Below are 13,351 nucleotides of genomic sequence, written 5' to 3' on the forward strand. Positions count from 1 at the left end.
TCGCGAATGTGCTGATGGATACTCCATCTGACTCTGGGCGAGAGGTGGGGTACCCTGAACTGGTCGCCACCCCATTGCAGGCCACATATAAATAAACAACCATTCAAACAACTTACATTCACATGTAAGGCAAATTTAGTCTACAATTAACCTACCGTGCATGTTTTTGGGATGTGGCATAAAACCAGCAAAAACCCATGCAGGCATAGGTAGAAGATGAAACTCCACACAAGCTCCAAACTCAAAAACAAACAAGGCCGCATTTTCAACGGGGGTCCTCAGAACTGTGAGCCAGATGTATTAACCAGCCTCATCACCATTCCACCGAATACTATGACTCCCGAAAAAGTAGTCCTCCAACTAATTTTTCAAGTAAGAAAAAAAGTGTTGCTACTCTGAGTAACTTCAGATTTTTTTTTTAAACAAAACAATACAATATAAAAACAACCACATTGAAGATGAATTTGCAAATTGAGGTACTGCTGAACAATATCATTTCATCTACAAAATAACAAATGATAATTTTTTTTTTTAAATAAAATAACAATTGAATGTAAATTCAGCTCCAAGAAATGGTCTTTCTATTCTGCACAATACAGCACAATAGGCTCACCAGGCAAATTACAAAAAGGGAACAAAGCTGGAGTGGATTTTTGTAATGTAGGAGAATATACACAAAGATAAATAATCTTTCATACTTTTTCCAGCATTAATGTGACCTAAAATATGCACATCTTTTTATGGATTTATTTATTACAATCTTTTAGAGAACATTGCACGTGACTGAATTGGACTTGTTTAACATCCTGCCTTCTCAGCCATGTCTCCTTTGGAAAAAAGATATTCTTTCTCAAATCTCATTGCACAAGGACGCACTCCATCTTATATCTGTTATGGGGTTTTGTTCAGGAATCACATTGAAACTCATGTTAAAATGGGACTCCACACACACACACCTGGCTGGCACCAGTTAAATTTTTCATTGGCCAGAAATCTATAACACAGGGGGCCTTACAGAATTTGATTTATTCGCTGATATAACTGAATGAAGATGTTATCTGACCAGATGGTAACATGAGAGAGTGAGAGTGAGAGAGAGAGAGAGAGAGAGGGAGAGAGAGAGACAGTGACAGACAAAGTGCAATACAAAGCTTTATGTGTGGTCATGTGACTGTATTGTGCTGTTTAATTGCTGAACTGGAGTCAAATGTGCCTTGTTGTTATGTTGGATTGGCGCAACCGAATGCGGAATGTCAGACAGTCTTAAAATAGATCACGCACACAGTAATTGATAAATAAAAGTAGATTGGTGACCAGTTCAGGGTGTAGTTGTCCTTTCACCCAAAGTCAGCTGGGATAGGTTCCAGCGCCCCGCGACCCTAACCAGGATAAGCGGTGTTGGAAATGGATGGATTACTACTTGAGTAAATGTAACAGAGTTGCATGTAGCACCCACCTCTGCACCAGATACACTGAACACTCTGCAGTACACCTTGATCATTCATCATTACTGTCGCACTCCAGTATGTCCTCTCCCACCTGGAAAACACATTCTCATACATCAGGATGTTCTTCGTTTACTACAGCTCTGCTTTACGTACTGTCATCTCCTACAAAGTCACCCGTTAACGAAAAACCACAGTCACTCATAAATTGTCTGTGGGTGGCTCCTCGACTTCGTCTTTGTCCAGCCGGAGTCTGTCATAATTGGTAACAGGACTTGAGCCAACATCATGAGAAATATGAGCACCCTAACCTCCTCCCACAAGGACAACATCAACCTGGAGTTTTTGGATGGCTCCACAGTAATGGGATTCATTACTGATGGGGATGAAGTGGCCTACTGGATGGAGGTGGCCAGTCTGGTCTCATGTTCTTATAACGTCACCCTTAATACAGACAAGAAAAATGTGACGACGGTGGATTTGAGGAAGAGGATGTTCATGTTCATGTTTGCAGGGGGAGTTCATCCTATACATTGACGCAAATTCTATGACTGCATTGTAAAGAGCATCTAGACCAGATGCATCACGTTGGGTTAGGGCAGCACCCCTACTGTGGACCGCCGATGCCTGAGATGGTAGTGAAAATGCCGCTCATATAGATCATGTAAAATAAAACATCAAAAGCCATCACGACGTCAATAAATCAAAGGTGTTCTGTATATGAAATCATTTTACACTATATTTCCAAAAGTATTCAGGCAGTAATAGCTTGAACTCTTATGGGAAGACTTTCAACAAACTTTTGAAGTGAGTTTGTGGGGAATTTTTGCCCATTCTTCCAGGAGCATATATGTGAGGTCAGACACTGATATTGGACGAGAAGTCTGGCTCGATGTCCACTCGAAATCAACCCAAACGTGTTCTATCGGGTTGTGAGTAGGATTCTGTGCAGGCCAAATAAGTTCGTCCACCCCAAATTCTCTCATCCATGTCTTTATGGACCTTGCCTTGTGGACTACTTCACAGACATGTTGGAATAGGATTGGGTAATCCCCAAAACATTTTGACTGTCTAAAATCACTTAGTATGCTGAAGCAGTCAGAGTTCCTTTCACTGGAGCTCAGGGGCGAATATTTTGGACATTTCCAACATTCTGGGAACAAATTGGAGATGCCTCCTTCCTGTTCCAACCTAACTGTGCATCAGTACAATCAACCTTCATAAACACTCAGAAAAGATATTTGATGTGGATGAATTTGAATGGCCTGCACAATCTTTACTTCAACCCTGTAGAACGCTTTGGGATGTATTAGAGTAGAGAGAGAGAGAGAGAGAGAGAGAGAGAGAGAGAGAGAGAGAGAGAGAAAGAGACTAACTCTCTAACCTAACGAATGCGCTTCTGGAAAAATGGTCAAAAATTCCCATGAACACACTCCCAATCTTTGTGGAAAGCCTTTCTAGGAGAGTTTAAGATTTTATAATTACAGAATACACTAATGTCATATTCAACTTTCTGGATTAAGAATGGGTTCTCACTTAAATTCGTATGAGTCAAGACAATTGAATAAATACTTTGGACAATATAGTATACAGAATACACTTTACTACTCATTATTACATCCATACATGATTTACAGTGTTAGATATGGGGCAATACATATGAAACCAATACTTACACACTATTTTTAAGTTACAGAAAAAACTAGAAGAATCGTGAATTGATCTAAGTATATACTGTAGAAACAACATGCATTTTTTTCCATTTAAATACTCTTGACTTCTACGCTTTACACAATAATTTACCTAGTATTGGTATACAAAAGCTGTTTGAAAGAGCAAGTTGTTATGATCTGGGGGCGGGGGGAGGAGGGGGTTTCAAAGACCAATATAAAAAAAAAAAAAAATACAACAAAAACCAATATAAAAAAAGATATGCCTGTGTGTAGTGACTATGACAGTGACTTGAAAAACTGTGGTTCACTTGTACTTTTTAAAAGTAGGTTTAAAACTTAAAAAATATTTGTCTCAGGCATGAACAAACAAAATGGGCCTATTGTGCGTAGGCTTAATATGTGTTTTCACCCTACGCCTTTTCGGTTGACATAGTCCTTCCTTGCTCGGTTTTCTGTTGACATTGATTGACTGAAAGCTGTTCAGATAAAGAGAAAGTATATTGCGATGCAACTGACTTTCATATTTATGTAATATATTTCTAAGTGTTGTAGTTTGCGCGTGTCCACATCAAGCTTCCTGTTTCATGTGTTCAGGAGTTATACCAGATTTGTGCCACTTCAGATGTAAACACTGGAAAGGAACAAATATTGAAATTGAATAGGGATTGTGCACTTGGACCTGGCAATGTAGACCTTAATCGGTTAACTGCAAAGCCCGCGCGAACTGCATTGCAGTTAAAGAATAATAATAATAATGCGTTCATCATTCGTTCTAAACAACTTCCCTACTACTTTGAAGAATGATTATAGTTAAGCGTGGTTATAGCTTGATGCCTGTCACTGGGATTTTGTGACAAAAAGAGACGGATGGTGCATGCTGGATTAAATCAATTTTCTAACATTGTCTTCCACCTGTTAATCGTGTCTGTGTTGTGAGAAAATGTTATTTCACACTTCGTTGTTTTTGCATCGAAAATTAATATGAAATCATTTGAAAACATGTGCGTCTATATGTGTAAGCAAAGGTTTAGTCCAGGTATGTCAAACTGGTCTTTGCCACGAGCCACATTGTACTTCTGGCTTCCCTCAGGGGGCCGTTATGACTGTGAAACCATAAAACCGTTTCATCGCCTCATCATATTAGACACAACATTTATGAGCCAGCTGGAAAGCGTTGGCCTCACAGTTCTGAGGTCCTGGGTTCAATCCCGGACCCGCCTTTGTGGAGTTGGCATGTTCTCCCCATGCCTTCGTGGGTTTTCTCGGGGCACTCCAGTTTCTTCCCACATCTCAAAAACATGCAACATTAATTGGACACTCTAAATTGCCCCTAAGTGTGATTCTGAGTGAGGCTCTTTGTGTCGGTGGGCCCGGCGATTGATTGGCTGGCAACCAGTTTAGGGTGTACCCTGCCCACTTCCACAACCCTCCTAAAAAATGGATGGATGGATGAGCCAGCTTTAGAATCAGAAATCGAGGGACTGACTTTTAAAACTTCATTTTGTAACACAAAAATACTTGTAATATAGCAACCTTATCATTCATGATAGATGACAATTTTAAATTTTGGTCCAGATTATCACACGAATCATGGAAGTTGACACACTAGCTTTGCCTTCGCAGGCCACAGAAAAATCATGTGGTGGGCTAGATCAGGCCCCCGGGCCGTGAGTTTGTCACCAGTGGTTTAGTCATTTTTGTAAGGCACTGGCTGACTTTTGTCTCTGCGGGCTCTGATAATTAAAACAAATGTGACCAATGGTGATTTGCTACTTCCATCTTCCATCTGTACTCTTCTCTCATTTGTAATCAATGAACATTTTCCTTTTCTCTACATTCACTTCTCTCTCCTCCACTTGTGATTTCACACCGCCGCACTAAATATATTCAACTTCAGTGCACAGTCCTTTCCGTCATCACCACTCTCATTTTCACTCTCCAATCAATTTAAATGGCATGTAAATTAACACCTGTTATCCTCATTAAGTGTTCCAAAAATACAATCTCAATGAAGTTCACTTCCACAAATGTTTACTTCAGATACAGTTTAGTTAAACCAAGGCATCTGTCGCTCAAGCTATCGCAGTACAATTCTGTTGAGGAAGTGGACATATTAAAATGGTTGCTAGTGTGGAAAATACTGCCATTTTTGTATGACTGACCTATGGCATATGATTGTGTGTATTCTAATTCTGGAACACAGTATATGCAGATAATATGTTCCTGAAAGAGAATCGGAGACATACGACAAAGTTTCAATAATTAGCTAAATACACTTAGAAATCTTAAACAATGTTATGCATGCGTAGCATATACAACTGATCTTGCATATTTATCTCGCATGTCTGAAAATCTTTTTTAGGATTTGTGGGAGTGGGAAACCCGAATATTCTCTAAAATGAAAGAAAGAAAGAAAGAAAGAAAGAAAGAAAAGGCAAAGCCCACAGTTCAATGCTGTCTAAAAATGAAGCCTGTCTGACTCCTCATCTGATTTTGTCGTTCATTATGAGATCCCAATGACAAAAATGTAAAAATACAAATAATAATACTGAAGGGATATGGGAGAGGGTGGTTGTCCATATTGGATCTTTAAAGCTTTAGATCATTTGAGAGTTGTACAAAGAAATAGTTCAACATAGTGTAATTTTCACCAACATTAAAATAATCACAAAAATAGTATAATCAATATAAGTGTGTTGTGGCTCTTTCACACTTAAAGCGCCTTTTTTTAAAATATTCAATCATCTCCAGTAATTCCAAGTATAGAATAAACACTAAGTCATATTACCTGATTACTCCAAAGTGGGTCTATAAAAAAGAGAATCATTTTGCAACTTTTTTCTTATAACATAGCCAGTTTCTTTCGTATGTTTTTCCTCAGATAAAGGCAAACACTTGTGTTAGAGATGTCTTGTATATCGTTGCTTGAAAATTTTAAAAGAGAAAAAAGGGATTCCAGTAACTGTCAGTCAGCAATAAGCAGAGAGGGAAGTTATTCACAGTTTGTCAGGGCTGTAAAAAGGAAATGAAAAGGGAAGAAAAAAAACAAATGTTATGTTTTGTTAAACATCAACAGTCGTACCTTTGGTCTGTCACTCCAGCTATCGTCTATTACGGTTGTGGCTGTGTGTGTGTGCATAACCAAATAAAATGTGTTCTACCTCTACAGGTTCCGTGCAGGTTTTAAACGAGCTTTCCGCTGCTGCCCTTGTGTCCCTCAAAACTCATACGAAGGCCTCGAACTCAAGTCTACTCGCTACGTTCAAACTCAGACGAGCGTTTACAAGACAAGCCGGCTGGAGACCACCGTGTCAAGTGTAGTCCAGACAGGGGATGAAATGGAGCAGTCGAAGACCAAAGCTACGGTCGATCCAGAACCTGTTGGGGAGGGCCAACAAACCTTTTCAGTGGATCTCACATCGAATGGTTCTTCGTCCCGGCGCCTCTCCAAAACCATGTCGGAAACATCTATTTTTTTCTCGCACAGCAACCTCCAAGAGCAGATGTTAAACACTGGGAGCTTTCTGTCAGACAGTCAGGAGATAATTTGAGTCACTAACTGATGAAACTTGTACACGTAAAAAAAGATAGCACGAATGTACGAGCGACTGTGAACGATTTGATTTACACTGGAACATCATTTGCATGTGAGAAATCTTATCCACTGCGCATGGTCCTTCTTAACCCAGAATTCTCTGGTACAGAGGAGTTGGGCTACTTGGCAGGACCGAACGACATGACTGGAATCCACTTTGAAAGTTGAGCACTGGAGCAGACACGGTGCTTCGGTCTTTCACAGGTTCTGCTTGTAACAACAGCCTTCTCTGATTGCACATGGAAAGTTCCCACATTTTCAATCCCACAAGCTTTACGACTTCACACAGTCTATTTTGGAATTGAGTTAGAAATCAGCACGCCGAAAATACACACCGTTGTCTGCAAAGCAACAAAGCTGGAAGAACTCAGGTTCTTTGGAGAGGAAAGTGCATTGTTCTCATTTGAACTTTCTCATCAGATGGCCAAAATCTGCCCAAGCAGGATTTTCTCAACGCTCACATGTCAAGAATGAGCACATGTCTTAAGATCATGGAAGCACCAACAGGTGCTGCTGAATGTTCTGCACAGTCATGACTCATCTTTTACCAGGCAAAACCCTGACTTGGACTAGTTGCTTCCTTCTTCTTTGCATCATTGAGATGCTCCCGAGACTATTTATGGGCCGAGGCAAACCTTGAATGGTAAAAACAAACACAAAAGATGAATTTCTGTTTTGAAACTGTGCAGTGCAGCCCAGACACTGAAGGGAAGCTCCACATTGATTTATGTTTCTGACTAAAGTAACAGAAATTGTGTATTTCCCCACAATTTTCTGACTGATCTTCTGTGTACTCAACACCACCTTGATACACGCAATCTTTTCCTCTTTGCTGTAGCATGCTGGGTGTACCGCATCCCATTTCTCACCTATTATTACAGTCGACCCTTGGAACTATAACAGTGTGCCTGTTGTAGAGCTCAGGAATAGAATTCTAATCTTGAGAAAAATATGATCTAAAATTCTAAAAAGCAAGAATCTCAAAGTTGAAGAAAATGGGGCGACAAAGGATCAAACTGACTTTTTCATATTTGTATACACTTGTACACTTTTCCTTAGAGTATCAGTAATGATAAAAGATGAAAATCCTGTGTTCACAGTTTTGATTTTGTAATCAGTTTTATCATTAGACCAAAAATCAAAGAGATGCTTACTGCGCCTTGATGACTGTTAGACACCGTCTCTGGCTATAGTGTGGAGTGGCTTGTGTGGGTTTTCTTTGCGTAATCTAAGTTGGGCATCGTTTGAATTTGAGCGATTCCGGTCCCGATTCTTGTTCCAAACGATTCTCGATTCCAATCCTTTGAGGTGGGCTGGGTCAAAATAGTTTGCATGGTTTAAATAAGGGGTGTCCAAGTTATGAACATCCATTTTTATAAGCAGCCCCCAGCATAGACTAAAATTAACATTTTACTCGGGGTTCTTTATAAGTAATATCAATATAAAAACCTATTAAAAAAAAGTCAGTGTGTGGAACTAATGAAATTGACTTGATATTCATTAATTTTTGTTTCACATACATTTTAAATATAGCAATGTTGAAATAGTTATTTGTAATTCTTTTAGCATGTGAAATGTTTTAGATATGCAAGTTTTAGCTTGACTTCCTGTTTTCAGCTTGTAACCTTTTATTTTAAAGGGTACACACAGGAAGTCAGTGTTTTGGGACAAAAAGTAACGTCACACAACAGTGGTGAATTTCAAAACAGAGTAAACCTAGATGGCAAGAAAGGGAGGAATGAATGGAACCAATGCTATAAAGTTTTATAAAGCATAGCGACCGATAAGGCACAAGGTTAATGTTTGTGTTACTATGAGATGTTTATGTAAATTTTGTCCCCATTTCTTGTGATGTAAGGTTGCTAGTTTGACATTAGAGGTTTAGCTCAATGCTAATCTTATTTTCTGTCATCAGTTCTTATGTTCGTTTGAAGACTAAAATTAATGCTAAAAACCATGCAAAAGTGCAACTCATGGTATAACTTGTTAGCAGCCTCAATGTTGGCATAGACATATTTTATTGTATTGACTTCGCTGAAGTGCTGCACAATGTAAGCTGAAGTTCATAGAGGGCGGGACCATGTCAGACCTTGATACATTGTGCAAGCGTCCTTTTCTTATTCCAAGTGTTGGGGTAAGACGACTAGTCATTTATGTTAACTAAATTAAGGGGCACTTTTGTTGGCCTCGGCCGTCGGGCTCGAGCTTATCTTTGTGCACGTTTTTCTCCATTGGTTTTCAACACTCTTCTTTAAGGTCATTGGATTGTAGATATCAAAACTGGGAACACATTTTTTTCAATTCTGGGAGAAATGAATCGTTCAGCCCCGTTTCAAGCAGTTCTTCATTATTGATGCCTCCTCACACATTTGAAAAGCAACCCTGTTAGGTCAATTGAAAACTTTAAAATGCCCTAAGTGTGAACATGAGTGAGGCTGTAATGGTTGGTTGGTTGTTGGTTGTTGGTTGCAATTGACTGGCAAACATTCTATGGTATAGGCCACCTCTCACCCCAAGTTACCCGTGATGGGCTCCAGCTCACTCAACTCAACTGATGAGGGACAGCCCTGTAGAAATATGGATGGATATGATGTAATAAGTCGGCACGCTGGTTGACTGGTTAGCACATCTACTTCACAGTTCGGAGGACCTGGGTCCAAATCTAGCCTCGCCTGTGTAGAGTTTGTACGTTCTCACCCTGCCTGTCATGGGTTCTTCGCATATCACCAAAACATGCATAGTAGGTTAAGTGGGGATTTGAAATTGCCCGTACGTGTGAATGTGAGTGCAAATGGTTGTTTGTTTCTATGTGCCTGCAATTGGATGGCGACGAGTTAAGCGTGTACTCAACCTCTCGCCCGAAGATGGCTGGGACAGGCTCTCGCGCACCTCCAACCTTACTGAGAATAAGGTGTACGGAAATTGAATGAATGATGTAACAAAATTCTAGCAATGATATACATTTAAAGGCTACTATGGACTGTGCAGTTTTCATACATGTGCAGAAGTGAACCACACGAGTGTTTAAGGTATGAGGGCCAACTGTATTCCTCAGGGTTGTTTGTTGAGTCTTGTTTAGTAATTGTAAAAAGATATGTCCATGGTGCTTATCAAAGTCAGTCTAAACCACGGGTGCGCAAACTGTGACGCACGGACCGGATGCAGGCCATGACATTCGTTGATCTGGCCCTCATTATCACAAATCCTGAGATAAATGTTGCATTAGTTTAAAAACTTGGTCATTAAAATAATTATTTACCTGCGAATAAAATAATTTGAAATAATACTATAAAAATGTTACTCTTATCAAAATAAAATCCTTTATATTCTGTGTTGTACATATACATTTCAACTTGTTTTTGTTTATCTCTACTATCAATGACAAACAATAACTAAATGCACACGAATGTTTGGACACCCCTAGTTGAGGCAATGTTGCCCAAACTTTTCAACTTTTTCAGAAAAATTTTGTAGCCTCGGACCCAAAGCCCAATGCCTCTATTTTTGTTATAGACTGAGATTTTTTTTTTTTGTTTTAAAGTTTTTGACTGAAAATTACAATTATATAGGAATTAAACAGAAATCAGCCTTTATTTCCAGGTACTACACCACTTGGAAGATAACTTTTTGAGTCCCCCATTTTTCATGCAAGCAAACAATTTGGAATATTTTTTGTTGTTTTGTGTTAGAATATGGACATTTACAGAAAACTTTAATAACAAACTTAAATTGTTTTAATATATGAATTTAGTCATGCTTCTAGTAATTTACAGGAAATTAACTATATTAGAATGATTATAATTACCACTTATTACTTTACAATTTATCAATTATATTTATGTTGGTATTTATATGGTCATAACCGTTTCTTTGCTCTGAATATTTTGCAAAGACACTCAGTTTGAGTGCGTAGTACAACTAATGATTATTGTCTGCGATTCCCAATCCATCCCAATATACCACCACTATCACATCATAATTTGACGAAATATAAAAAACACGATACAGGTATAGCAATGCCTAGCATTACAGAAAGACAGAGAGAAAAAGGGATATTTGATCTTATTGTTGAGTTAGCTGGGATGGGCTCCGCCATTCCAGCGACCCTTATGTGGATAAGTGGCTCGGAAAATGCATGAATGGATGGATGAATGAACATTCTTTGTTTGGCCGTTAACTCAGCAATTGCTCCACGGCATCTTTCACTGCTTAATGTCGAATGAAATAATAACTACAACCTAACCCTTCCACCAATTGCAATGCAAGTTTGACTCCTCCATTCACTGTGACATCCCCACCCATTCACCAGGGTTCAAATGCCAGCCCTGCCAGTGTGTGCGTGCTTTCCCTGTGCCTGTTTGGGTTTTTTTCTAGGCAGATCCCAAAAACATGCATCAATCCATCCATTTTCTGAGCCACTTATCCTCACAAGGGTCGGGGGAGGGCTGGAGCCAATCCCAGCTGTCATTGGGCAGGAGGCAGGATACACCCTGAACTGGTTGCCTGGTCACATGGAGACAGACAACAGTCGCACTCACAATCACAACTAGGGGCAATTTAGAGTGCCCAATTAATGTTGCCTGTCTTTGGGATGTGGGAGGAAATTTTTCATGCAAGCAAACAATTTGGAATATTTTTCATTGTTTTGTGTTGGAATACATAGATATTTCAAACAACAATTAGCACTGAAGGGCTCAGTTTCAAATTTGGATTTTGCTGGTATACACTACATTTCTCATGAGTGGTATAACCAACATAAACAAGGGAGCTTTATATAAGTGGAAAACAAGCATATCTGGAGACGATACTGTATATCGATGTATGAGAGTCATTTCAAAACCATTGCTCATGACCATTACGAACATTTGCAATGTCCAGAAGAAAAAAAGAAACACTTGGTGCAACAGAATTCAAATGAAAAAAACAACAGCAGTTGAAAACAAAAACATTCTGAGAACTATAAAGAAAGACTGAAAGTGAAGTTGTACGACAAGGTGAGACACCAAAGGTTTGGAGAGAGACTGGATCTGCACATGTTCCCGAACCCAAAAGCTCACCTTTAGAACTCTGTGGAGATCATGACATGGTTTGGGCTTGCCTGACTTCTTCTTGGCAGGGCGCAAAAATCTTCATTAAAGGTGACACAGATGATGGTAGCAGCACTGAAGATCGCGTATGTATTTACTTCAAGTCAACCAGTTCAGTATCTTTTATTCTTGGGAGTTTTGACAAAAGTATATCAGAGATGTTATTGATCAAGATATTCGGGAACAGTTTTCATTTGTGAAGAAATTTCATAATATTGTAGATTTAAATATACATTTTGTTACCTGTCTTAAGAAGTACTATTAGGTCCTTATTGATGTTTGCTTCTCTATTGTATTTGCATCTAGCGTTCTTCTGCTGAGTCAAGATGTAATCCACTGTCGAAAGTAACGGGCTAGGCCTGGCTTTGTTGACACATCATTATGAACATTTGCACTTGCATCCTTCTCTAATTGAGGCGCTAATGTATAGCAATGCGCCACGTTCAGGAAAAAAGACAGCCAGCCAACGTGAACTACAGAAGCCCACCAGGCTAATTCAGCATCCTGCAGGCTTGGATTCACTCATGCATACACACTACATTAAACAGTAAAACACGTGTGAAGTGATGAGCGATGTAGGTTTGTCATGCAAAATTATTGTGCTAATTGATTGCCAGAAGTGGGACTAAAATATTGTTACATTTGTTTTCTAAGAAGAAGTCAAGTTAATCAATGGAAGATTTCTTGATGATTTATACAAAGGAGGATTCATGGAAGTCAGCAGATTGGATTGGATTTCAGTTTTACAAATCTGATGTTTCCACACATCCACCAGCTGTGAACACCAATTGTCACTGGATAAACCTTGTTCTATTTATCTCACGAAAGTTGCAGCATGGTCGGGTTTGCAACATGTTGCTTGCTCACATGTTTGACATTAGACACACGCACAACTATCACCTGTCTAAATGCATCATACCCCCACTCTGCCTCGAGTCCATCTCCTAGCGCCTGATCTATTCTCAGCAGACAAAAGCTGCTATTTTAAATTCCATTGTCAACTGATGTGAAACCGAGGAGCAGATTGGAATCAGGACAACTCTTGAATGACAATCGTTGTGGTGTTGCTTTATTGAGTAAGCTTGTGTTGGTGGCGTGTAATGGGACAATAACAATAGGCATTCACATTCAGTGCAAAGATACATTTCAATATGTTAAACATGTTGTTTTTCTAAACCTCTTGTTAGGAGACCATTTTTTTCATCAGTGTTATATAACAATCGTGGTGCTGTCCTCTAATAATGCACTGTTGTGGACATAAACATCTTAGCTTTCTCACATTGTCTTTGGACGCTCTAAAGTTAATGTGAATGTAGCTTCAGCTGGACATTTACAGAAAACTTTAATTACAAACTTAAATTGTTTTAAAATATGAATTTAGTCATGCTTCCAGTAATTTACAGGAAATTAAGTATATTAGAATGATTATAATTAGCACTTAATACAGACGTGCTCCACATGCTTCTGGTCACTTTCCAATCCTTTACAATTCATCAATTATATTTATGTTGGTATTTATATAGTCATAACCTTTTTTTTTGTTCTGAATAT

The 13,351-nt window shown here is 39.0% G+C and overlaps 1 protein-coding gene across 2 annotated transcripts in view; it reads left to right on the forward strand.

Moving 5' to 3' along the window:
• Window positions 1-9,927, forward strand: part of tacr1a (tachykinin receptor 1a) — a 71,389-nt gene extending 61,462 nt beyond the window's left edge. For both annotated transcript variants that reach the window (XM_061818136.1, XM_061818137.1), the window contains one exon: window positions 6,288-9,927. In XM_061818136.1, coding sequence (XP_061674120.1) covers window positions 6,288-6,669 — 382 coding nt within the window. In that variant the 3' untranslated portion in view covers window positions 6,670-9,927. The remainder of the gene's footprint in view (window positions 1-6,287) is intronic.
• Window positions 9,928-13,351: the final 3,424 nt, after the last annotated feature.

The sequence above is a fragment of the Syngnathoides biaculeatus genome, chromosome 4 (assembly GCF_019802595.1).
Source record: "Syngnathoides biaculeatus isolate LvHL_M chromosome 4, ASM1980259v1, whole genome shotgun sequence".
In the NCBI taxonomy this organism is placed as follows: domain Eukaryota; kingdom Metazoa; phylum Chordata; class Actinopteri; order Syngnathiformes; family Syngnathidae; genus Syngnathoides; species Syngnathoides biaculeatus.